A 25442-nucleotide genomic window follows, 5' to 3' on the forward strand; every position below is an offset into this window, starting at 1 on the left:
TTTTGGGTGAGGGAAGATGCACCGGCGCACCGTGAAGGTGGCGGGTCACTCACGTTGCTTAATATTATTGTCAGTGGGTCAGGGATCCAACTGTCCTCCCACCTTTACTCTTGGTGCGATCTATGTGTGGTTTGGGTCTGATTTTGGGTGCCTGTCTATGTGCTTCCACCATTTGGTTCCATCCTCGGTGTGGATTGAGTTGCACTGGTTTCTCCTACTGGGCTTGCCAGCCTCTTATTTATACTCTCCCAGTTCATCATTAAATTCTCCCACTCCGGGGCTATAGGAACCTGGTGAATATTTCTGGCTTCTTCTGCTTTTAGGACCTGTAGTTCAGCTCTAGACCATGTTGATATATCCCTTTTCCAGTCAGACAGTGGAGGGTGATCTGTGGTCTTCCAGCCCCTCGAGATTAGTCTCTTATAAAGGGCCAAGGAAAGGTCCAAAAAGCGCCCCTTCACTTTTCCGCAGAGCACAGCTGGTCTGAGGCCCAGCAGGCACAGCTCAGGGGTGGGTCTCAACTCAGTCTCAAACAATTCAGACAGTGTGGGCAATATTTCCCTCCAGCCCGTCTGGATCGCTGGGCAAGTCCAAACCATGTGGTCAAAATCTGCCCCTCCTCCTCCACATCTCAGGCAATTCCCCAAAGCCCCTCCATATATATGGAACAGTCTGTGAGGCGTGAGGTAGGTTCTGTGCAAATAATTATACTGAATGTATCTTAGCCGTGTATTACGTGATATTTTCCGGGGGTAGGCCAGTGTTCTCCTCCATTCTGAGTCAGTTAGTTCCCGCCCAATTGTGCCCTCCCACCTTCCTCTCAGCGACCGTAATGGATCCAAGGCTGCCTCAACTTGGGCCCGATATATTTTAGTGATCAGATGTGATTCCTCCCCTAATGTCAACAGCGAGTGCAGGACCTCGTGTATGGTAGGCTCCGCGTTCACCATGCCCCAGTGGGTCTTAAGAGTATGTACTAGCCTCCCATAAAGCAGGAACTGCCCCCCGGGAACCCCCTCTTCCGTTAATTCAGCAAATCCCCTCAGCACTCCCTCCTTGAAGAGTCCTCCCACTACTTCTATTCCAGCTGACAACCAGGGGCCAAGTCCGGTGTTTCCCGGCCCTCTCCCCCTGGGTTCTATGGCAAGCACCGCCAGTGGCAAAGCTGGGGAATATGGAGGGCCCACTCCCGCCCTCTTCATGCATCTTTTCCAGCATGCCAGCGCCACTTTTATCATTATATTGTTCCCAGGGGGGGTTATCTTTCTGTTTGTCATGCATGTCGCAATCCACGCCGTGTCTATTGCTCCTTGGGCTGTATCTAAATACAGTTGGCCCTGGCCCGCAAGCCAGCCAGGTATCCACTGTAATTGGGATGCCAAATAGTATGCCTCAAAGTCGGGGGCTCCCAGGCCACCCGCGTTGGGGTCTTTAGCTTTCAAATGTTAAAGCGGTTTAACTCCTCTGATAAATCTGTTGCCGTTTTGAAAAAAAATACGTTAACGTGACGTACATGCAATGGCTACATAGGCAATCTCTGTAGATCTAATTAACATATGAAATTACATCAACTAATGTCCGGAAAAAATAGTTATTTGTTAACATTCCGCTGTCTCATCCTTTGAATACTGTTCTGACAAGCATGACCTGTGTAGCTGAACTGGAAGCCTGGAAATGAGGCTGCAGGTATGTTTGAGATACGAATTGTTTTTTTGAATTTCAATGCTTTTCACGTCTTTTAGAGGCATTATAATACATGCTTTAGTCATATACTCCACTCAAAAATGTAACACACTGATAACCTTTGCGCAGTCAATTGGTTATGCAAACTTAAAATATGTTATATTGAGTTATGGGGTTTAAATAGTGCGCGTTCACCAATTTCTTGGCCTCTTTGTTCTTGTGAGGAAAAGCACTTGTGGGCTAATCTGCGTTTCCCCTAGGGTGACCACCTGGCATGGAGGCAAATTCTGGACAGGACTCTAAAAAATTCAGGACAAAGGGTCACAATTCAGGACAAAAATTCAGGACAAAGGGTCAAAATTCAGGACAGAAATTCAAGAACAAACATCAGTTTTACAGACACACGCAAGAGAGGCCATGCCCCACTATGTTGTCAGTGCATTTATTCAGTCTTTTTTTAACATAGCACTATTTATTCACTGTGGACCTTTTGTGATTGTCTCCTGGTGTGCTAGATTCAGGTGTCACATTACGTCCTTGTTCAGTAGCAAATTAGTGCCCTTCAGTACTGCAGCAAGCCCATCACCCCTACCCAAATCTGCCCAATCTTTCCTGAAGAGAAAGTAACAGCAACATTTTTATTATGTTTCTGAACATTTTAAAACCCCTGGCAAACAGTTTGGGAAACATTAAGGTAATTAACCTTATGCTAGTTTAAACAAATTGAACAAAAACATCTGGCTTACCCCAACCGCTCATGGACTTTCAACCTTATTTTTTTTTTAAAGAGGCAGGGCAGATGGTGTGGGCGACAGTCTCACACCTAATGTCAGGATGTGATGTACCCATAACTTGTCTGTAGTCTCACTGCACTAGAGTGTATACCTGGGACTCTACATTTATCTCAGAAATGGGAGCCCGGACTACCAATCAAAGATAATAAAAGAGGAGGATGAAATTGAGAGCAAATGGGAGATCCACGGCAAGTAATTCAAAGGGTTGTTGCTAAAAACTGGATAAATAAAGAAGAGAAGAACAAGGAGGGACAATTCCTAAAACCAGACAAGATGGGTCCACCAAGACTATTCGAAGGTATTGGGTACCTGGGGAGTTGTCTCTGCCAACAAGAGCGAAACAGAAGGGGCACTGTCAAGTGGTTGAACAAGCAACACCCATCCACCTTGGCAAACTCTTCTGGTGCAATGGTCCGCAGTTAGTGCTTTTGAAGGGTGAGCAGGGGCCAGACCCCTTGCAAGGTTGTGCAAGTCAATTGCCTGCTTTGTCCATGTCTTTATAAGGTTTTGAAATTGAGCAAAAGCCAAACTAGAGATATGGGTTATCCCTAAGTGTCAAGTACACATAGAATCTTCAAAATATTTGGAATGTAAATTGCACAAACAAAATTTACAAATTTTAATTGGTGTTTGTTTAACATATGGCACTGTTTTTGCCTTTATGTACAATTAGATCTCAGACTGAACTGGGAACCAGTTACCTTTTGATACCTAATGATTAATATCTACCATTCTTACACTGATTTCCAGGATGAAAATCTCGGCAGAGCGAATGGTCCCTCTAAGCCCAGTTTGCTTTTTGGTCTTCTCTTCTGCTTTCTGTAGAGGCCATGTGGCACTAGTGAAGATTGTGTGCTACCCCAATGATAGTATTTTTTTGCAAATCTTCCCCTGGACATCCTTCATTCTTTCTTCAGACAGGCCACACATCTGATTTGGTCACTGCGGCACCGTCGGGTAGCTCTTTACCCTCTAAAGCTAACTGTGACTGCGGGTGGATTAGGTCTTCTGGACTTAGAATGCTATTATTCAGCTGCACAGGTCCAATGGGTGTCTCGCTGGCTTTCTGCCCACCTCCCTGCATGAGATGGGGTTTACCAGTAAAGACTTTTAAGAAAGGCTTCATGCACTGCTCATTGTTTCCTACTGACCATTCTACGGATCACCATCCGGGGTTATCATGCATTGCTTTCTCTTGCCTTGCCAGAACCTGTAAACTCACTGACACAAAGAAACCCTATGCTCCTGCACTACCTTTGCTAAGCCTTCCCACTCGCACAGGATGGCTGTGCTCAGAGCAACTCCATCAATGGCATGTTGCAGGTGTCTTAGAATTGGGGACTTTGTTTCTGAACAGTGAGCTACTAAATTTCCAAACCCTTGTGGCAGACTACCATCTTCACCCCGGTCAACTCCTTACTTACAACCACCTTAAATAATCATTAAATGCCTTATTTCATGTCTGCCACCTAGCACTAACCCCACAAGAGGTGTGCCAGAAGCTCTGTATCATAGGAAATGGTGGCAAACTGATAGAATGGGTGTACAGACCTATCCTGCAACATGGAAACCACTCCAGGTCTTCTCGTCATACTACCTGGGTGATTGATGTGGCCAAACCTCTGCAAGATATGGACTAAAATACTGGACTTTCCCCACAAAGTATCCCACAGCTGTCACTTTAAGTAAATTCATAGTGCTTCCTTGTGAATGCATTCTTCCCGTTGCTTGCCATTGGCCTTGTGGTTTGTAACTCACAATTTGTTGCTTTCAATTTGCTGGCTTTATTTGTTTTAGGCTATGCAGCTTGAATTCATCCCTTCCCTTGTCAAAACCTTAGTGACAGTATCCTGCAGAGTGCTCCCTTTCTGTAAAAAGGCCTGTAAATCTTGTTCTTATCTTATCATATTTGATGTGCATTCAAAGAACAAAGTCAAATGTCAGGCTCTGTCTTCAGTGGGAACTTAGTGTTTACTTTCCTTTCTCTGACTTCAAAGTGAGAGGATTTATGCGACAATCTTGCTGGATACTGGGGTTAGGAAAGAGTTCTTTCTATCACATGACAACATTTAAATAAACCTCAGAATATATCAGAATTAGAAGTACAAATCAAGCAAATTTTTGTTAATTCTAATCATGTAATACCTTTACATGATTAAAACAAATCATTGCATTAGGTGATGCAATTTCCACACATCATCGTCTGTGCACAGTATAGTTTGATTTGAAAAACTGTATATCTGTGCAAATGTAATGGTCATTTCAATCAAAAATGTGTCTGTAATGGCAGTGTGTTGGCATACCATCCATACTGCACTCCACTCTGCTCCGCAACACTACACGCCACTGCACCCTACTCTGTATCACTCTACTTTACTCCACTCCATGCCACTGCACTCTTCTCCATTCAGAACCACTCTACATTATGCCACTGCACTCTATGCCTCTCTACTCTACTCTGTACCACTCTACTCTATGTCACTGCACTTTACGCCTCTCTACACCACTGCTCTCTGCTCGTCTGCACGCCATACCACTCCAGTCTAGGCAACACCAATCTAATCTGCACAACTTCACTCTCTACCACTCTGCAACACTGCACTATACGCCACTGCACTCTAAGCTAATACACTCTATGCTGATGCACTTTACTCTGTAACACTCAACTCTATGACCGTGCACTCTACATCAATACACTGTGCATCACTATAATCTACTCTGCACCTCTGCACTCTATGCCACGGCACTCTACACTACTTTACTCTATGCCATCACACTCTATGCCACTTTATGCAACTCCACTCTACCCTGTACCTCTCCACTCTAGGCCACCTCACTCTACTGTGAAATAATCTACTTTATGCCACTGCACTCTGTGCCACTGCATTCTATGCCACTGCACTCTACCCTGCACCTCTCTACTCTATGCCACTGCACTCTACTGTGAAACAATCTATTCTACGCCACTGTACTCTATACCACTCTGACCACTGCACTCTAGTTCAATGCACTCTACACCACTGCAAGCTGACACTCTGCAACACTGCACTGGCCGCCACTATACTCTACACCACTCTGCTCTATACTACTGCACTCTGCACCAATATACTCTATTCCACTGCATTCTATGCCACTCTACTCTGCCCAATGCCACTCTATGCAACTGCACTCTACACCAGGGCACTCAAGCTGCACTGTATGCCACTGCCCTTTACTCTGCACCACTGTACTCTATGGCACTGTTCTCTGTACCACTCTACACCACTGCACTGACACTCTACTCTGCAACTCTGCACTCTACACCACTCTACTCTATGCCACTGCACTCTATGCACTATACTCTACTCTACACCACTCTACAATACTCCACTCTGCACCACTCTACACCACTGCACTCTATGCCACACAAGTCTACTCTGCACTCTGACACTGCATCACTCTGCATTACTGCACTCTCTGACACTATATTGTATGCCACACTACTCCACTGCACTCTATGTAACTCTACCCCGTGCCACTCTATGCCACTGCACTCTGCACCAATGCACTCTAAACAACTGCACTGTACGTCACTGCCCTCTACTCTGTACCACTGTACTCTACTCCACTGCTCTCTGTGCCACTGTACTCCACTCTACATCACTGCACTGACACTCTACTCTGCAGCGTTGCACTCTCCACCACTGTACCATACACCAATGTACTATGTACTACTGCACTCTATGCCACTCTACATCACTCAACTCTACAGCACTTTGCTCTACTCTGCACCACTCTACACTACGCCACTGCACTCCCTGCAACATGAGTCTACTCTGCAATCTATGCCACTGCACCACTCTACACTACTGCTCTCTCTGCTACTCCATTGTATGCCACTCTACTCCACTGCACTCTATGCCACTCTACTCTGTCTCACGCCACTCCATGCCACTGCACTCTAAACCACTGCACTCTACGCTAACACACTCTAAACAACTGCACTGTACCCCACTGCACTGTACTTTGCACCACTGGGCTCTACGCCACTGCTCCTATGCCACTCTACTCCACTCCACACAATTATGCCACTAACTTTAAGCCATGCTGAACAGCAGCTACTCTGGTGTATAACATGGCTAATGGCTAAAACACATTAGCAAAGCCAATAACTCTTTCGTAGATGAGACCTATTGACTTTGCCAATGTTTGATAGTACTATGAGGTACCGAGGTACCCGAAAGAACTGTGAAAAATACAATTACATCATAATAAAGGCTGCTACAAAATGCACAAATACATTTCGATTAAATACAAAAAAAAAGACTTCTCAAATACAGATTTGAATAATATACAGTTTATACTTAGTACTAAACCTTTTTATAACACTCCATTAAAACCACACACTCCACACCTCACCTTGGAACACCATTACAATACCTTTCTAAAAGAAATATCTTTGCCACCAGAAAACTTCAAGTGACTCCTTTTAGTAAAGTCAATGCAGGTTTTCAAGCCCCTTTGTATTTGCAGATTTACCAGTTGGGCACATTTGAATGTCTTTAGGGAAGGAGACCCCCTGTCAAGAAGGTCTGATTCTTATCTGTCTGCCCCTCCCTCAGAGCACAGGAGACTCCCAGCCTTTCAGTCCAGCTGGGGAAACTGATCTGTCCGTAATTTCGCCCTGCCTCCGTTGCCCTTTAGGTGAAAGGCTAAAATTACGGACAAATGCCATCCGTTAAGGCTTTCATCACGAACAACGGACGGCAGGGCGAAATTACGGACAGTCCGTGAAATTTTCGGACGGGTGGTCACCCTAGTTTCCCCATAGTGATCTTCCGTGGGGGTGGGGGTTCTCATCAAGCCCTGGCCCAATTCAGTGAGCATGCAGTGACGTGGATCTTTGCGCTTTCTTTACAGTTCTCCTGCCTCACAAGTGCGGTGAGTTTGAGTCTTGCAACCTACTCCCCAAACCTTTGTGGGTTTAATGTGCCTATGGGTTGTCTCTGTGAGGGTCTGGTCTTCTGACCGTCGAAGCCATCCCTTGTCGTTACATAGAGTGGGGATTGGCCTTTCCTTGGCGACGGATGAGTGACTGTGCAGGATCCTGTAGTGCAGTGAATGTGGGTATTGGCGTTTCCTTGGCGACTGATGAGTGACTGTGCAGGAGTCCAGTGAATGTGGCTGGCTGCTCAGGTGCCCGTACAATTGACTGAGTGTCAAATTTGAAATGACAGACAGGCGGCCTGTTTTCTTCTTACAATACAGGCATTCAATTTGGTGTCCATCTAGGTCTGAGCTCCTACTTCCATCGTGATGTTTGTTGTCATCTGGGGCACTTCTATGTTCAACCTAGTTCTAGGGTCCATGTTTCCATATTTCCTGGTTCATGTGTTGGCTTCCCAGGGTCCTTGCTTATGGTTTGCCGGCCCCTGCGACTGTGGGCTCAACTGGTCTTCTTCCTCTTTTTATGCACCAAGTTTATCATCTTCTGCCCCTACCCCTGAGCTCATAGATTTTGCCAGATGACCTGTTTGCTTCTTCATCATCTTAAATAGCAGTTTTGTCAGATTCTATGCTCTCATTGCGATTTAACAATATAACATCTTGTGTTCTTTAACGGTCCTCTCCTTTCCCTTCAGTGAGACGCAAATACCCGTCCTACGTGCTTCGCCTTTATTTCCAGGCAGCCCAGGTGACATGCAGTGGTAGTTCTGCAGCATTAATGTAGGTGTGACATGCTATCCTTAGTGGATACCAAAATTCAAGATTGCCCGAAATCTTGTGTTTTAAGTGCTGCCCACCCACAACTTTCGGCTCCCTACAGTGAGCATGGGAGTAGTGATTCTTTCTGTCTTCAGGTATGTTTTGTCTTCCAGGTTTTCTGGGCTTCAGAGTGTGGCACTCTCTATGCTCTACCTCTGCTGCTTGGTTTCCCCAGTTATTTACTTTGTCTTTACCTCCACTCTAGCTTAAAATCAGGGGTTTCCCTCCTACCTCCACTGGACTGTGGAACCGGCATCTTCATGCCATCCCTCCATCTGCTGGCTCTGATATGGGCGAGGACCTTTTCATCATGGTGTCATCTTGCCTGGTTCCTGACAGATGGGGGTGTCTCTTCTCCCCCTTTAAAGATTTGCTGAGGAGACTTATCGGTGTGCTCCCAGAGACTACTTCCTGCTACTTCGTCAGCCAGTTTCCTCTATATGCTCTTTAAACAAAATAAACAACATTCAGTTTACTTTATCTAGTTTTGGAAAAGTTGCGGTTCTGGTGCTAAATCCTGGTATTCTGGCAGCAAAAGCTCTTTTTTAATATGGGCTACTAATAGTGGAGATGTATTCCTCAATTTTATTTTTAAACCAGGCTAATTTTCTCATCTGTCTGAATTTAGAGATGGCTGAGAAGGTGAGTGAGTTTCTTTAGGTTTGGTGTGATTTCTCCTACTTTTAAACAGGCCGGGTCAGAGTGTAGATCATTAGTGCCTTTTATTCTTTGAATAGATGAAAATGGTTTTTGACTATACCCCCTGGGGTGGTGTCTTGTGATGGAGGCTAGGGTCGAGATTCTTAAGAGTTTTTCAACTTCATCTGTGTTGGATGTTGGGTCATGGATGTAGGAAGTGGTAAATGAAGGGTCATTGGTGAAGTGATCTTTAGGTTTCAACAGGTTGCCTGTTGAGCTTTACTTGTCTATATGTGTTTGAGTTTGCTGGAGGTGAAAAGAGGTGTCCGGTGTTCAATGTGATACTGGGGTTCACAGTATGAGTTACATAGTGTTAGAGTTAAGGTTTAATAATGTGAAGCTGAGTGGTGTGCCAGTTGTGTATGATACACTTGTAAGTGGACGTGTGATATCTGGTTGTTGGCTGGGTTGCCTGTAGCAGAATGCAGGGGTCATTTGGTATGAAATGTCAATACATAGGGAGTTGGTATTCGTATGTATATTTCAGGATAGTGGGCTGAACAGCCAGGGTTTTAAACACTTCTTAATGCCAAGTGGGCCTGTGTTGTATGTAGGTGGGACAGAGATGTCCCCAGGTTTGCGGCAAGAACAGGGAAACATGTACCTACGATTTGTTTCCTCCAAAGGTATTTTTTGCAATTAGGAGAGCCTGGCTAGACTCTGATGCGTCCGCTGGTTGGCATTTAGATAGATATGGGGAACCTGGGTCATGACTAATGTTTTTAAAGGCGGTGCAAGTTTGGAGTTTTGGAGGCCTTGGAGCAGGGTGTTGCCATCATCCCAAATGGCAGTAATAAAGTTGCTTTCTTGGAGAAACTTTCACTTTCTTTAATAAAGAGCACTGATACCACAACATCTTTGTTTTCTTACCAATAACTTTCTTAAGGGTGATGTTGGTGTCCAGGGGTTCGAATCAATCCGGGTTCTTGTCATGGAGCCAGAGTTGGAATAGTTGTTGATTGTTGGTGAATAGTAGGAACTCCCCCAAACGAAAGCCTCAGCCTCCCAGGGTGCCACCTAAGACTCTCCTTGCTTAGCTGCATACAACATACCAATCTGCAAGGATCTATGCAGGCAGCCTCAGAGAACACAGAGAGTAGCATGTCCATCTCTGGCGTAGTTTGACACTTGCTCTAGGCAAGACTGCTGGTTTAAGGATGACAGTACTGATGTTTGTAGGCGACTAGACCAATCCTACACCAAATCGCAACTGTCGTCCCAACCCTCCCAGCTCACAAGCAGCACCTCACCAAAAACCCAAGCAGTAAAAGGTGATTTGTGGCAGCCTTCACGCATGGACTCAAAAGTATGACATCTCGGAGTGTTGTGGTTAAAGACAACCCCTTTCTCACATGAACAACATGTCTCAATTAAACACAGACAATAAAGAAGATGCTGTAAGATTTAATTAGGTTTTATTTTAACAAAACTGCAATCTACGATAAGTTGCATTGGCTGCAATGATTAGGATAATGAATAATGCAAGAAACAGAATGGTAAAGACAAGAATCATTGATCCAAAGACCCCCACCATCTTGCAATGACATGAGATATGAAATATGTACTAATACCCTAATAATGTAAACCTAATCTCTAACCTAAAAGAGACTTGGGGCCAGATGTACGACCCAGAGTTTTGCGACAATTTGTGAATCCTTTGCGAGTCGCAAATTGTGTGCCGCAAAACCTTATGTACAACAGTTTACTTTACACTGTTTGCGATTCGCAATGGGGTCGCAAATGACCTACCTCATGAATATTCATGAGGTAGGTCGCAATTTGCAACCCTATTGGGAATGGCCGCCCTCACAGGGATGGTGGCCTGCTGAAAACAGCAGACCACCATGTCTGCGACTGCTTTTAAATAAAGAAGTTTAAAAAAAAAAAAAAAAACAGTCTGTACTATGTAGGGTTCACTCTACCCACTGCCAAAAGCAACAGATCCCAGTCACGCTACTGAATTCCAAAGCTTCACCATCAAAATGAGAACTTGTGCAGACAAATGAACTCCCGATTAACCAGTGGTGTGCAACTACAACTCACATACAGAGCATGAGTTTGTAAACTGGGAGAAGGAAGGTAACCAACAGATTACATTTCTCATTGATTTGCCAACATACCACCAACTCGTCACAAAGTCCCATGGCAAGAAACTCTTCTTCAGGAGAAACTTCAATGGGGAGTAAGAAAAACAGTGCTTCACCATTCTGACTTCTTTGTACAATTGATATGAGACTCTGAAATCAGAAACGAAAGACCATTGTTCAAGAGTTTCATTAACATGCTTTAAAGAACGCATGACTGATTACATGACAATACAATTATAAATTAATTATACAATTATCAACTACCTTCCCTTCTACTTGTATGCACACAATGCCTGACATCGCTTGTAATGGTGGTGTGTTGGCACTACATAAAACCTCTGATAATGAAATGCAGTTGAAACCACCTCAGTGCCCACTGTAAACAATTCACACACTCGGGAGGCTCTAGCCTTTAAAGTGGAAGACTCGGGCCCAAATCTTTGGTTCCTTAAATGGGCTATCCAGTGATTATAAACAAAAAAAACTGTTCCTGCTGTGGCAGACCGTCCTATGGCAGCTGGGACACTGTGTGAGTAGCAAGTCATACTGGATCAAGGGTGGGAAGTGTGGGTCGTTCTATCGCCAGAGAGTTTCCGTGCACACCTGGACTGCAACCAGAGACGTAACACCAAAGAGAGATGCACTAAGGAAGGCCAGGTCAAGTTTGCCGGTCTCTCTTTCCTTCTCGAATCCATTCCCCTTTATTTCTAGAGTCTGTCTGGTATGTCCACCTTGGCGCGGATAGAGACATACTTTGAGGAGTGAGGCATATTGTCATTAGAGCTCGCAGGTTAACATTTGCAAATCCTGACAATTCCCACTCCCACTTCATGTAATGTACGGCACTGATGTAAACATTTTGCCTAGGGCCCGATTTAGAACTCAGTGGACGTGTAACTCCATTGCAACGGTGAAGGATATACAGTGCGCTGAAATCTAAATCCCATTCTATCCTATGGGATTTACATTTCAGCAGACGGAATATCCATCACCGTCGTGATGGAGTAGCCTGGCCCCGAGTTCTAAGTCAGGCCATTAGTCTTTTTCAGAAGCTCTACAATCTTCAAAAGGATGTTTTTCTAAAAGACAGTTGATAAGTAGGAAAAGACATCTTGTACTATCCTCCTACGTTTTGATGCTGTTTCCCATTACAAATATGCTATAAGTATGTTCTACACTACAGATTTTGCAAACCACGTCTTTCAGGCCTTGAAAATGTGAGTGAAAGGATTAGTCACAGCTTGCGGCGCACTGAAGGGGTGGGGCGGTGCGCGGGTGGAATAAACATTAAATAATTGTTTTTAAAAAAACTACTTACCTGGATCGTCGCCGCCGACACCACCGTGCCGCTCCTCTGGTGCAGACACAGGCTCCCAGTCTGCCCTGCGGGCAACCCTCATGCTGCTCAGAGTAGTGTCAGGATTGGCTGGGAGCGCCCAGACAGACTGGGAGCCTGTGCATGCTCTCTTCAGCCTGGCAACACAGTGCCGGGCTGAAGAGAGCCCTTTGCGCGTGTGTGTTTGGCCGGCCCGAGACAGCCGCCCAAACATAAAGGCGCACTGAGGGGGAGTGCAGCACTCCCCCTCAGTGCTTGTCAGAGCCCATGGCCCCTCCCCTTTACAAGAAAACGATAATAAACACAGTTTAGTTAACGGAGCAGCCGCCGCTGGAAAGGATCCAACAAGAGAGCCTAAAGGAGTTATAAAACCAGGAGCTTGATGGGAAGACAAACGAGTTGGAGGTATTCTTTGTCCAGTTGAGAGAACTGAGTCTAAGACTAAAACTGGCCGAAGAACATCATGTCACACTGCAGAACGTCTGGCTCTAGAAACAAAAACAGACCATTTGCCTGCTTGTCTGGAATACAACAAGCACCCTGAAATTCACTTTGTTGGCCAACAAACACTCAAACAAATGTCCTGCTATTGCTCTGATGAATAAATAGCCTTAATCTAAATACTAGTAATGTAGCTTCAGCCCTATATAACCAAATCTGGAGCATCCGACATGCACATGTGTGTTAACCCTTCCATCACCTGCCCCACTCTACAATAAAAAGCCTCATACCAATGATGAAAAGCCCAATAAACGCAAAGACTTGCTTTGCAACTTCAGCCTTTCTGACTATGAAGTGTATGGGAATGTCCCCTGGACTCAGTGACACCCACCACTCAGATTTGAGATTTATATATATCTACATTTGCCACTCTTTAGTTATAGTTAGGGTTGCCAGAGATGGGAATTACTCAGATTATGGTGTGCAGATGATCCGTTTTGGAATTACAGGGAGTGCAGAATTATTAGGCAAATGAGTATTTTGACCACATCATCCTCTTTATGCATGTTGTCTTACTCCAAGCTGTATAGGCTCAAAAGCCTACTACCAATTAAGCATATTAGGTGATGTGCATCTCTGTAATGAGAAGGGGTGTGGTCTAATGACATCAACACCCTATATCAGGTGTGCATAATTATTAGGCAACTTCCTTTCCTTTGGCAAAATGGGTCAAAAGAAGGACTTGACAGGCTCAGAAAAGTCAAAAATAGTGAGATATCTTGCAGAGGGATGCAGCACTCTTAAAATTGCAAAGCTTCTGAAGCGTGATCATCGAACAATCAAGCGTTTCATTCAAAATAGTCAACAGGGTCGCAAGAAGCGTGTGGAAAAACCAAGGCGCAAAATAACTGCCCATGAACTGAGAAAAGTCAAGCGTGCAGCTGCCACGATGCCACTTGCCACCAGTTTGGCCATATTTCAGAGCTGCAACATCACTGGAGTGCCCAAAAGCACAAGGTGTGCAATACTCAGAGACATGGCCAAGGTAAGAAAGGCTGAAAGACGACCACCACTGAACAAGACACACAAGCTGAAACGTCAAGACTGGGCCAAGAAATATCTCAAGACTGATTTTTCTAAGGTTTTATGGACTGATGAAATGAGAGTGAGTCTGGAGGGCCAGATGGATGGGCCCGTGGCTGGATTGGTAAAGGGCAGAGAGCTCCAGTCCAACTCAAACGCCAGCAAGGTGGAGGTGGAGTACTGGTTTGGGCTGGTATCATCAAAGATGAGCTTGTGGGGCCTTTTCCGGTTGAGGATGGAGTCAAGCTCAACTCCCAGTCCTACTGCCAGTTCCTGGAAGACACCTTCTTCAAGCAGTGGTACAGGAAGAAGTCTGCATCCTTCAAGAAAAACATGATTTTCATGCAGGACAATGCTCCATCACACGCGTCCAAGTACTCCACAGCGTGGCTGGCAAGAAAGGGTATAAAAGAAGGAAATCTAATGACATGGCCTCCTTGTTCACCTGATCTGAACCCCATTGAGAACCTGTGGTCCATCATCAAATGTGAGATTTACAAGGAGGGAAAACAGTACACTTCTCTGAACAGTGTCTGGGAGGCTGTGGTTGCTGCTGCACGCAATGTTGATGGTGAACAGATCAAAACACTGACAGAATCCATGGATGGCAGGCTTTTGAGTGTCCTTGCAAAGAAAGGTGGCTATATTGGTCACTGATTTGTTTTTGTTTTGTTTTTGAATGTCAGAAATGTATATTTGTGAATGTTGAGATGTTATATTGGTTTCACTGGTAATAATAAATAATTGAAATGGGTATATATTTTTTTTTGTTAAGTTGCCTAATAATTATGCACAGTAATAGTCACCTGCACACACAGATATCCCCCTAACATAGCTAAAACTAAAAACAAACTAAAAACTACTTCCAAAAATATTCAGCTTTGATATTAATGAGTTTTTTGGGTTCATTGAGAACATGGTTGTTGTTCAATAATAAAATGAATCCTCAAAAATACAACTTGCCTAATAATTCTGCACTCCCTGTATAATAAGACAAGTAAGTATATTTAATGTTATAAGACATTTAAACTTAGTGATATCCATGGCCGCAATAGTTCTGCAAACTTTTTGTGAAATTACCCAGGTACATGGCAATGACAAGTCATTACGTGATTGGCTAATGATTGCCTTTACAAAAGTTAAAGGCAGCCTTGTTGTTTTAATCACATTTCGGCTGTGTTCTGGGTTAGGGGCTCAGAGCTAGGTAAGTAGTAGATTTTATATGTTTTTCCTACCCATTACCAATTTAGCAAAGTAATAGTGGGTGGAGAAAATATTTATATGTGTATACATATTTAAAAAACAAAATTACAGATTACCGGGGTCCTACCTAGAAAGTACGTGAGAATGAAAACAAATTTAGAAAACAGAAATATGTACAAAAAAATGATAAACACTGTAACACACTATATTTAACAAATATAGGGGGTCATTCTGACCCCGGCGGTCTAAGACCGCCGGGGCCAGGGTCGGCGGGAGCACCGCCGACAGGCCGGCGGTGCCCCGCAGGGCATTCTGACCGCGGCGGTTCGGCCGCGGTCAGAAGAGGCAAACCGGCGGTTTACCGCTGCCCTTAGAATCCCCCATGGCGGCGCAGCTTGCTGCGCCGCCATGGGGGATTCTGACACCCCCTACCGCCATCCTGTTCCTGGCGGTTCGCCCGCCAGGAACAGGATGGCGGTAAGGGGTGCCGTGGGGCCCCTGGGGCCCCACAAAGTATTTCAGTGTCTGCCCAGCAGACACTGAAATACGCGACGGGTGCAACTGCACCCGTCGCACCTTCCCACTCCGCCGGCTCAATTCTGAGCCGGCATCCTAGTGGGAAGGTTGATTTGCCCTGGGCTGGCGGGCGGCCTTTTGGCGGCCGCCCGCCAGCCCAGGGCAAATCTCAGAATCACCGCCGCGGTCTTTCGACCGCGGAGCGGTGTTCTGACGGCGGAGCCTCCGCCGTCAGCCAAGGTTAGAATCAGCCCCATAGTGTACTACAGTGTGTTTACACTTTTTTACATATTTAATTATTTTTAAATAGTCTGCACAGTACCGCTATAATGCTTACAAATTACCATGCTTAACATTTTTTCTTTAAAAAATAAACATTTTAAAAAACATGGTATTTGCAAGTTACTAGCACAGTACTCTGTAAACTGTTTAAAACAAATACAGAAAAATATCAACATTTCCGTACCCAATAACACTTTAATAAAGTGGTAATAGTTAAGAAACATCAATAAAACGTACTTACGTGTATTTAAGGACCTAACCCAGAACAAGTGCTTAATGTGTGAATAAAAAGGTGCTGTGCTCAAAGCCCTTCTCTTAAACATGCGGCTACTGCAACTAAATGTGCAAGCACAGAATACTAAGGCAGTGTAATCCTGAAGCTTCTTCAATCCATTTAAAGTCACCACCTGCCCCTTCAGCTCACTCTTGCAGCTTTCTCCCATTGTGGCTCTTTTTTGTTTTTCTCGTCCTCCGTCTTTCCCGTGTGTGTCATTTGCTCGCAGTAAACGCTTGAGGCAGATATATAAGCGCCGGCCCTCAAAAATAAGTGCTGGTGCTCCGCACCGGAATCCACAAGCACAAATTAAGCACTGCCCTGAACACAGCTAATGAGTAGTAAAAAGAATATGGCTGCCTTTAAATTTTGTAAAGGCAGACATTAGCCAATCATATACTGCCTTGTCATCGGCATGTATTGTGAAGTTACCACAGTATTCTATGGCACAATGCATCACTAAGGGACAGACTTATCATTGTATTGCATTCCCCATGCGTCACGCATGGTGTTGCAAGGACAACGCAACATTTAAGCCAGATTCACCAAGCAACACAAGCCCTCCATGCACCACCCTGTGTTGCTTAGTAAATCTGGAGAAACGCAAGGCACTGCAAGTCGCTGCCTTGCGTTACTCTCAACACAATATTCTACATTCCTGCAAGATTTCAGGTACATTAATTGAGTCATTTTCGCACTTGGTCACTTTAAAATAGACTCTGTGACACAACACAGCCGCTCCACTCCATTATAGACATGAAACTCCACTATACAAAATACCACTCCACTTCTTTGTACAGCATGACACTCCATTCAAAGACAAGTCAGTCTACTCTACAACACACAACTTATTTAAAAGGAATCACAGCCGTAGTCTGCTGGCCACAGCAGGCCATCATCCCTGTGGAGGACTAGTCAGTCAGAATTTGTGACTTACCTTATTAATACCAATGGGGTAGTTCTGGATGCACCCACGAACTGCTATATTAATACATATGTTGTTTTTTTAACAATCTTTAATGGTCGAAAAATACTGGTTCCAAATTGTGCTGATCATTCTGCAGCCAGATGTTTGTACATCTGGCCCTTAGATAAAAAGTTTAAATGGGTTTTATAGGAATGCAAAAATTAAGTGATGCTAAGTAGGAACAGACAATGATCGCTGGAGAGAAGTGGGAACCACTCCAAAAGAGCAATAAACAGTTTTGATTGTAACAAAAACGAACTAAATGTAATTTAAAAAAAAAGTAGCCTGTATCAACACATTTTTCTATACACAGCATAGGTAAAAGCCTTCAGACTCTGTGGTCCTTTAACATAAACCTTTAGTGAAGTTCTCAAAACATCAACACTAGAGGACAAGGAAGGATATGTGCCCCTTAGAATAAGGGCCCATGTAGTAAAATAGGGGCAGGCTCAAAACTTGGCGGCATGCAAAGTATAAAGTTAGGATTATGGGAGGAGGGCAGAGAACTACGTGTCCAACAGCACCTACCACTGGAGGGAGGGTGTAGGTGTTCACTCAGAGCACCAGTCTATCTCATGAAAACAAAGCTGCCATTGATGATTTCAGAGCAGCGTGTGATCACAGGACTTCTCCGATGGGAGAGGCTGTTGATACTTCAAAGTGGTTGCCCATTTAGATTTTTGCACAGAGGTCCCAGTGCCTGGGGATCATTGTTGATAAGGAAACACTGTTTATAAAGGGATAAACTCCACCTTCATCACATAGGCAGAAGAAAGAGATACTGGAGTGATGTTGTGCACAACTCGCATTGACAAGAGTGAGGACAAAAAAGTTCAATTAAGAGCAACATGGCTGACCAGGAATTAGCCACTGATGGCCTTGGTGTGCCTGAGAGCATACAAACAGCGTAATCTACGTGGCAAGGTCATGCCACAGAGGGCTGAAAAATACTTTAACTGTTGCGCAGCATAGAGCTTCACTGCTTACTAGAACTAAATGGTTTCAAATATAGATCTAACTGTAAAAATTGTCAAGTGCATAGTTTATAGTTGAGAGGTGGAAAACTATGGGCATCATTATGAGTTTGGCATGCGGTTTAGGCCGTCTGCTGAACTGCCAACAAGGAGGTTGCTGCCATATTGGCTACCTCCACGCTGAGCCCATTAAGAGTTTCCCGCTAGGTAAGCAGGTGGAAATCTGGGTTTCCGCCCTCTGGACTAGCGGGAAACACCCTATAGCATTGTATCCGCAGCAGACAGTGAACATTGCGAGGGTGATGGCCAGGGGGATCCCTGCACTGCCCATGCCAAGTGCATGGCAGTGCAGGCCCCCCCCTGGAATCCCCTGCACCCATTCTCCACCAACGTTTTCATGACGGTGCTATCACCATGAAATCGCTGGCAGAGAACGAGGTCGCAAGCAGCGCTGCCCTGGCAGATTAGGCCCGCTGCTACTTCTGGCAACCCGACCAGGGCACGACCGCCGTGGTCATATTATGGCGCTTGGACCACTGCATTGGTGGTGGTCTGACTGCCACCGTCAGTCTGGAGGTCTAGTGACTGCCAGACTCGTAATGGGGGCCTATGTGTTAAAACGGGCACGCATGGTGCATTTGCAGTGCCATTAGTCCTACTGCCTGCCGCCTTAAAGCTGAGCATCACCAGCACCCTGCCCAATTAACCATTTCTTTTTTGGTACTTAAAAGTTTTTTTTTTTTTTTTACAATAAGTGGACAATAAATGTAACATTATTTTGTAAGCGCCGATAAATACATTTCAAGCTACCAGCAATCTAACAAGGAGGAGTAGCCTTCAGTACCTATACTTGGCCAGCATAACAACACCACTGGGGAAACCCAGGCAAAATGAAGAAGAAAAACTGTTAGGCTCTTAAACAGCAACAACATTTCAAGTACAATTAATATAATATGTTCTACTAACTCTCTTTATATAAATGTTTGCGACTACTGCTTATTTATATATGATTTTCTGGTATGTACAAAGCAGAGTTCATCTTCAACACAAAAAGCTAATGTCCTTTTCGTTTTTCTAAAGACTTGTGTTGGGATTGCCTCTCGCCTCCTGTCATTTGGGTGTATAACTTCCCTTCCTTTAGAGTCCTTGCATTGCAGTGTACAAGGGACTATTTTGCGAAAGTACATTAAATCATCACACATCAAATTATTTATCTTATATATGTATTGTACATATAAAACAATAATTTCTGTTTTGCCTCTTTCACTGCAGCATGCCTTTAAGATGTTTTAGTCAGAATGTATGTGGGTGATTCCCTGTTAGTCTTCCCCATTGTTATTCCTCGCTGTGCCTTTCTTGTTGACTTTTCTTTTATGCTAATTTTCCATTGCTTTCCCCTGTGAATTATTCGGTGTTTCCTCCATCTGTCTTGTATACATTTCTCTTCCTTGTACGTTTTCATATTAAAATTACCAAAAACAACAGGTCTGGCCTTAATGAGCTACCACATGTAAAAACAAGCAACACGAATGATGTCATGGATTAGCACGGTAAATCTAGGCCTATCAGCGTTGCCATAGGTCTTGGCTACAGACAACTATACCCATCTTGTGGCAGACCTATAGTTTCTGACACAGTACATATATTTGGAATGGGCTTTAGGTCAGTCTCTTGTTTAAGACTGGATGGCTTGGAATAGTCCAGTCCTGTGGCTCTGATGACGGTGTTCTGATCGGATGAAATGTATCCTTCCATTGCAGACCTGAGGGGACTCTTTCCCCCCGCCCATTCTCTTTTGACTGCCTCCTTCCACTGTTCCACAGTATTCTCTGCCCCAGGCCCCATCATACTACTAATGCCACTGCTCAAGTTAATTCTTTTTAATTACTGATCGTAAGCTTGCATGCTTCATGAGGTGTGTGTTTGCATGTGAATGACAAAAAGCATTGGCAATTCCAATTGCTCAACAATTTAGAACAGAGGCCAATTAGCTTTGCAATGCTTGTTTTTTCACAAACAAATTATTAGAGTCACATTTAACAATGAGTTACATCACTGACGAAGATCAAGTGGTGCATCATTCCAATGTGATTCAAAATGGCTAAACTGAGCCAATAGTAACTAATAACCAAGAACAGAAGAGGGTGAACATTATGTACTTCACAAACTTCTGTTGAAAAGGAGGCAGGATCTCAGGATGTCTTGCTGTCGTCTGTGTTGCTGTTTGAAAGGGACAGGACCATGTTCACCCACTGCTGAGCTATTGTAAGTCACTCAAAAGTGCACTACATTGTTGTCTTTTTCTGGGCAATGAATCACAGTGATTTTCCACCTGGTCCCTTGGGGAGACCGAGGGCCTTTCCATGACGGAGCAATGGCTCTTTGTTTCCAGTAGCAAAGCCAAGTTACTGAATTTCATCACTGCTTTGTACCTTTTAGGGCGTGTAAGTAGACCCAATGCATACCTTCCAATGTCGAGGAGATCTATGCTTCCTGTCATCTTGCCAAGCACCCCTGTTACTCCCTGCCAGAAATTCACTATCTCTGGGCAATACCACATCATATGTCTAAACCCCACTTTGGGTCATGACAACTTGGGCATACGCCCTATGTAACACGTTATATTGTGGATATTTAAGCTACATTTAAACTCTGGGTGGATAGTTTAGAGTAGTGGTTCCCGACCTGTGGTCCTGAGATCCCTGGGGGTCCGCAAAGCCTTCTCAGCGGGTCCGCGAATGCTTATAAAATTAAAAAATATTAACAGATTAGGTCCGCAGCTTTCAGTAATGACTCAGGCGGGGGTCCCCAGATCCCAGTAATGAGTTAGTGTGGGTCCCCGAGTTCCAGTAATGATAAAGTGGGGGTCCACAGAAGTCAAAAGGTTGGGAACCACTGATTTAGAGCCGTTTGTCTCTCCTTAACACTGAATACCCTTTTGATCTTGGTTTCCCACTTATCCTTAAGTGAATCTGAGGATTCTTCTGCATGCTCCAATAGAGCTTAGTAATGTCTTTCCATCACCCCACTTGTGGAAGATTTGTATCATCACATGAATTTGAAGCTCAGCTTGGCTGTGTTACCAATGTCCCTTAATAGCTTTTAGTATTGTCCCATGCATTAAGAACTTACCACAATGTAGCCCTTTTTTTCCTCCCATATCTGGAAATTCAACCGTTTTCCCTCCTAGAACTTACTCCAATTGAATGCCAACCTAATATTTCACAGAATGTACACAAGGTCTGTGCTATCAATGTCTGGCCTGCATCAAAGTCTTCCTGATACAACATGTCAGTGTAAACTTAAATTGTGTAGATGGCCCTGCCTATTTCGATATTCCACGCTCTGCCTTCCTCCTCCATGCTAGTGATTCAATAGGTAGGTCAAGGAGCAGGGCAACAGTGGACAACCCCTTCAAGTCCTGTGCAAACTTGGAATAATGCGGATTAAGTTAAAACCTGTTCTGATCTTAGTTGTTGGTCTAGCATAAAGTAATATAAGCCACTGTATAATTTGTCTCCCAATCCTGAAGTCCTTGTTCATATAATTCGAATATTAGATATCAAAGGCCTTTTCTAAATCAAGCAGAGTGTAGCCAATGGTGTGGAGCAGCCCAAGTATACCAAATAATCTCCTGATGTTCAAGGATGTGCAACGCCCAGGTATTAACTCGTTTCGCTGTATGTGTATTAATGCCGGTGGACCTGGGAGTAAATTCTTCACTAATAATGTACTGAGAATCTTATAAGCATTATTTAAAATAGACAAGTAGGTGTCTGTATGTTTCCCTGGTTTAGATAGTGACATCGTAATGCTCTTGTTCACTGTTCACTTATTGTAAGAAAGTGCCACTGTTGGCATGGTTACCCCCCCCCTTTTTTCCTGATATTGATGCCAACTTTGATTGAAAGTGTGGTGGGAACCTGCTAACCAGGCCCCAGCACCAGTGTTCTTTCCCCCAAATCTGTACCTTTGTGTTCACAATTGGCACACCTATGGCACACAGTTAAGTCCCTTGTAAAAGATACCCATGGTACCAAGGGCCCTGAGGCCAGGGAAGGTCCCCAAGGGCTGCAGCATGTATTATGCCACCCTGGGGGACCCCTCACCAAGAAGATGCACACTGCCTTTGCAGCTTGTGTGTGCTGGTAGGGAGAAAAAGGTAAAGTCGACATGGCACCCCTTCAGCGTGCAATGCCTACAAACAACTGCCTGTTGCATAGGTTAGACACCCCTTTAGCAGGCCTTACAGCCCTAAGGCAGGGTGTACTATACCACAGGTGAGGACATAGCTGCATGAGCAATATACCCCTACCGTGTCTAAGTCCATTCTTAGACATTCTAAGTGCAGTGTAGCCATATTGAGAATATGGTCTGGGAGTCTGTCATTACGAACTCCACAGCTCCATAAAGGCTTCATGAATAATGGGAAATTTGATATCAAGCTTCTCAGTACAATAAACCCACACTGATGCCAGTATGGGATTTATTGAAAAATGCACCCAGAGGGCATCTTAGAGATATATATGGGATATGTTAGCCAAACTGCTAGTGCAGGACTGACCGGTCTTTGCCACTATCAGACAAGTTTCTGACCACATGGGGTGAGAGCCTTTGTGCTCTCTGTGGCCAGAAACAAAGCCTGACCTGGGTGGAGGAGCTTCAAACCTACCTCCTGCAGGAACTGTAACACCTGGTGGTGAGCCTCAAAGGCTCAAGCCTCGGGTTACAGTGCCCCAGGGCACTCCAGCTAGTGGATTTGCCCACCCCGAACAAAGTCCCACTTTTGGAAGCAAGTCTGGCGGGAAAACAGGGATGAGTGACCACCCCAGCTAGGACCACCCTTAAGGTGTCCAGAGCTGGGGTGACTCCCTCCCTGCAGAATCCTCAATCTTGGCTTGGAGGACAGGGACCAATAGGGTTAGGTTTGTGTCCCCCCTCCCCAAAGGGAGTGGACACAAGAAGGGTGCAGCCACCCTCAGGGACAGTAGCCATTGGCTACTGCCCTCTGACCCCTGAAACGCCCCTAAATATAGGATTTAAGGGCCTCCCTAAACCCAACTCACCAGATTCCTGGTGACCGGACAAGAAAGAAGAAGGACTGCTAAGCCGACCCCCCCGGTAGAGAAGAAGGAAGATGGCAGCTGACTTGGCCCCAGCCCTACCGGCCTGTCCCCTGCTTCAAAGAACCTGCACGAGAACAGTGACGCTTCCATAGGGTCCAGCGACCTCTGCCAAGCTCCAGAGGACTGCCCTGCACCCAAAAGGACCAAGAACTCCCATGGTCAGCGGCCCTGTCCAAGAAGAAACAACAACCAAGGACTCCAACCTCACTCTGAATCCGTGAGTCCTGACCACTCTGCACCAGACGCCCACGGCCCGTGTCCAAGTGGTCCAACCAACTAGAGAGGACACCCAGGTGATTCTGAATAAGTGTCCACCCAGGGTTGTCCTCTCCACCACTCCACGACGATGCCTGCAGAGGGAATCCTGAGGACCTCCCTGACCACGAAAGCGTCGGACGAAGATATCTGATGCCTAAATACACACTGCACCTGCAGCCCCCAGGCCTTAGAGAACCCGATCTCCAGTGCAGCTACGGTCAGCAGGCAGCCTACCTCCCTATTCATCCTGTGGTTTGTCCCAGTCAACCCCCTGGACTTTGCGTGCAGCATCTGAGTGACCCCCCGGGGTCCCCTCCTAGAGAATCATTGGAAACCTGACGCCTTGTTTGCACCCTGCACCCGGCCGCCCAGTGCCGCTGAGGGTGTATGTTTGGTGCGTATGGGTGGCCCCCCAGTGGTCCTCTAAACACCACAGGTCTGCCCTCCAAAGTCACGGGTACTTACCTGCAGGCAAGGCCTGATTCAGAGTGCCCCCAGTCTCCATAGGAGCCCATGTTAATTTTGCCTGCACTTTGACCTCTGCACCCAGTGGGCCCCATGTTGCTGGTGGTGGGTGTTTGGGGTTAACTTGAACCCCATCCTGTGGACTTCCTTATCCCCGGAGACTGGAACTATACGTTGAGTACTTACCTGTAAATCATAGTAACTTTTCTTCCTCCCCAGGTTTTTGAATATTGCACGGTCAACTTTTAAAACAGATAATTGCCAATATTTCAAAAACTGTATAGCTTATCAATTTCAAACAAAGTACTATTGATATATGTGTGAAATTCGAATCTACTGAAGTACTTACCTTCAACTTGAACCTTGTGGTTCTAGAAATAAATTAAGAAAATATATTTTGTTATATAAAAACCATTGGTCTGGAGTTCAGTCATTGAGTGTGTGCTTCTTCGATTGTCTGTGTATGCACAACAAATGCCTCTGATAAGCCTAACCACACTATCACAAAAGAGAACATTAGTATTAACTACTTTAGCCTCTGTTAAGCCTCTGGGGAACCCCTGGACTCTGTGCACACTATATCTCATTTTGATATAGTATATATTGAGCCAGCGTCCTACAATTATCATTCATTGTTCATTTCCTGCAAATGCAGTATGGGATCCAACCTATCATTGGTGACCGTTATTGTAGAATCCATATGTCACGGATTTATCAGACTCACCAATGGCCTGCTAGCTTTGTCACCCTTTGTGTATGTATGTATTTGTCCATGTATGTTTTCTCTTCCAGCATTGCGCACTTTAACCGCCACATGAGTATGGGAGTTGGTAAACCAATGCCTGTTTCATAGCTACTGCAAAATCTCTGGATAACAACATTCCTGCAAAACATGATAAAACCATTTTTTTTTAAATCTTGCAAAACAGCTAAAAAAGAAGATTACTGAACTTTCTGATTCTGATCCAGCACAATTGTGTCAAAACCTATAGTCAATGTGCTGAAACCCTGCGGCAGAACCAAATGGTACAAACTTCAATACTAAGGCCCTCATTTCGAGGACGGAAAACCACCAGTTCGGTTTTTCACCCGCTGGCCCCATTATGAGTTTCCCGCTGGGCCAGCGGGACACTACCCACAACACTGACGCCAGCTTGTAACCGAGCTGGCGGAGATGTTGCGGTGCACCAGGCGCAGCAGTAAAAAGCGCAACAGGGCTGGCCATGGGGGACCCTGCACTGCCCACTCCAAGTGCATTCCAAGGCCATGGAGCCCCCAGCGCCCCGCCTCCGCCAGCCTTTGCATGCCAGTGGAAGCGCCATGCAAAAGCTGACGGACACGGGAGTCGTAATCCCTGGGCAGTGCTGCACTGGTGGATCAAGATTGCCAGCCCAGGCACGCCGTCGGATGGCAGCAACGTGGCGGTGCCGGCGGTCGGACCATGGCGCTTTCACCAATGTCATAATGTGGCAGTGGGACCGCTGCATCGGCGGAGGTCGGACCGCCACT

At 45.2% G+C, this 25442-nt stretch overlaps 1 protein-coding gene across 1 annotated transcript in view; it reads right to left on the minus strand.

Annotated features, from left to right (window-relative positions):
• LOC138262410 (uncharacterized) overlaps positions 1-25442 on the minus strand; it is a 232154-nt gene that overhangs the window by 75337 nt on the left and 131375 nt on the right. The window contains exon 11 of the mRNA XM_069212312.1: positions 11042-11158. Within this exon, the coding sequence (XP_069068413.1) occupies positions 11042-11158 (117 nt within the window). The remainder of the gene's footprint in view (positions 1-11041; positions 11159-25442) is intronic.

This window comes from Pleurodeles waltl, chromosome 2_1, assembly GCF_031143425.1.
Source record: "Pleurodeles waltl isolate 20211129_DDA chromosome 2_1, aPleWal1.hap1.20221129, whole genome shotgun sequence".
Taxonomy (NCBI): Eukaryota; Metazoa; Chordata; class Amphibia; order Caudata; family Salamandridae; genus Pleurodeles; species Pleurodeles waltl.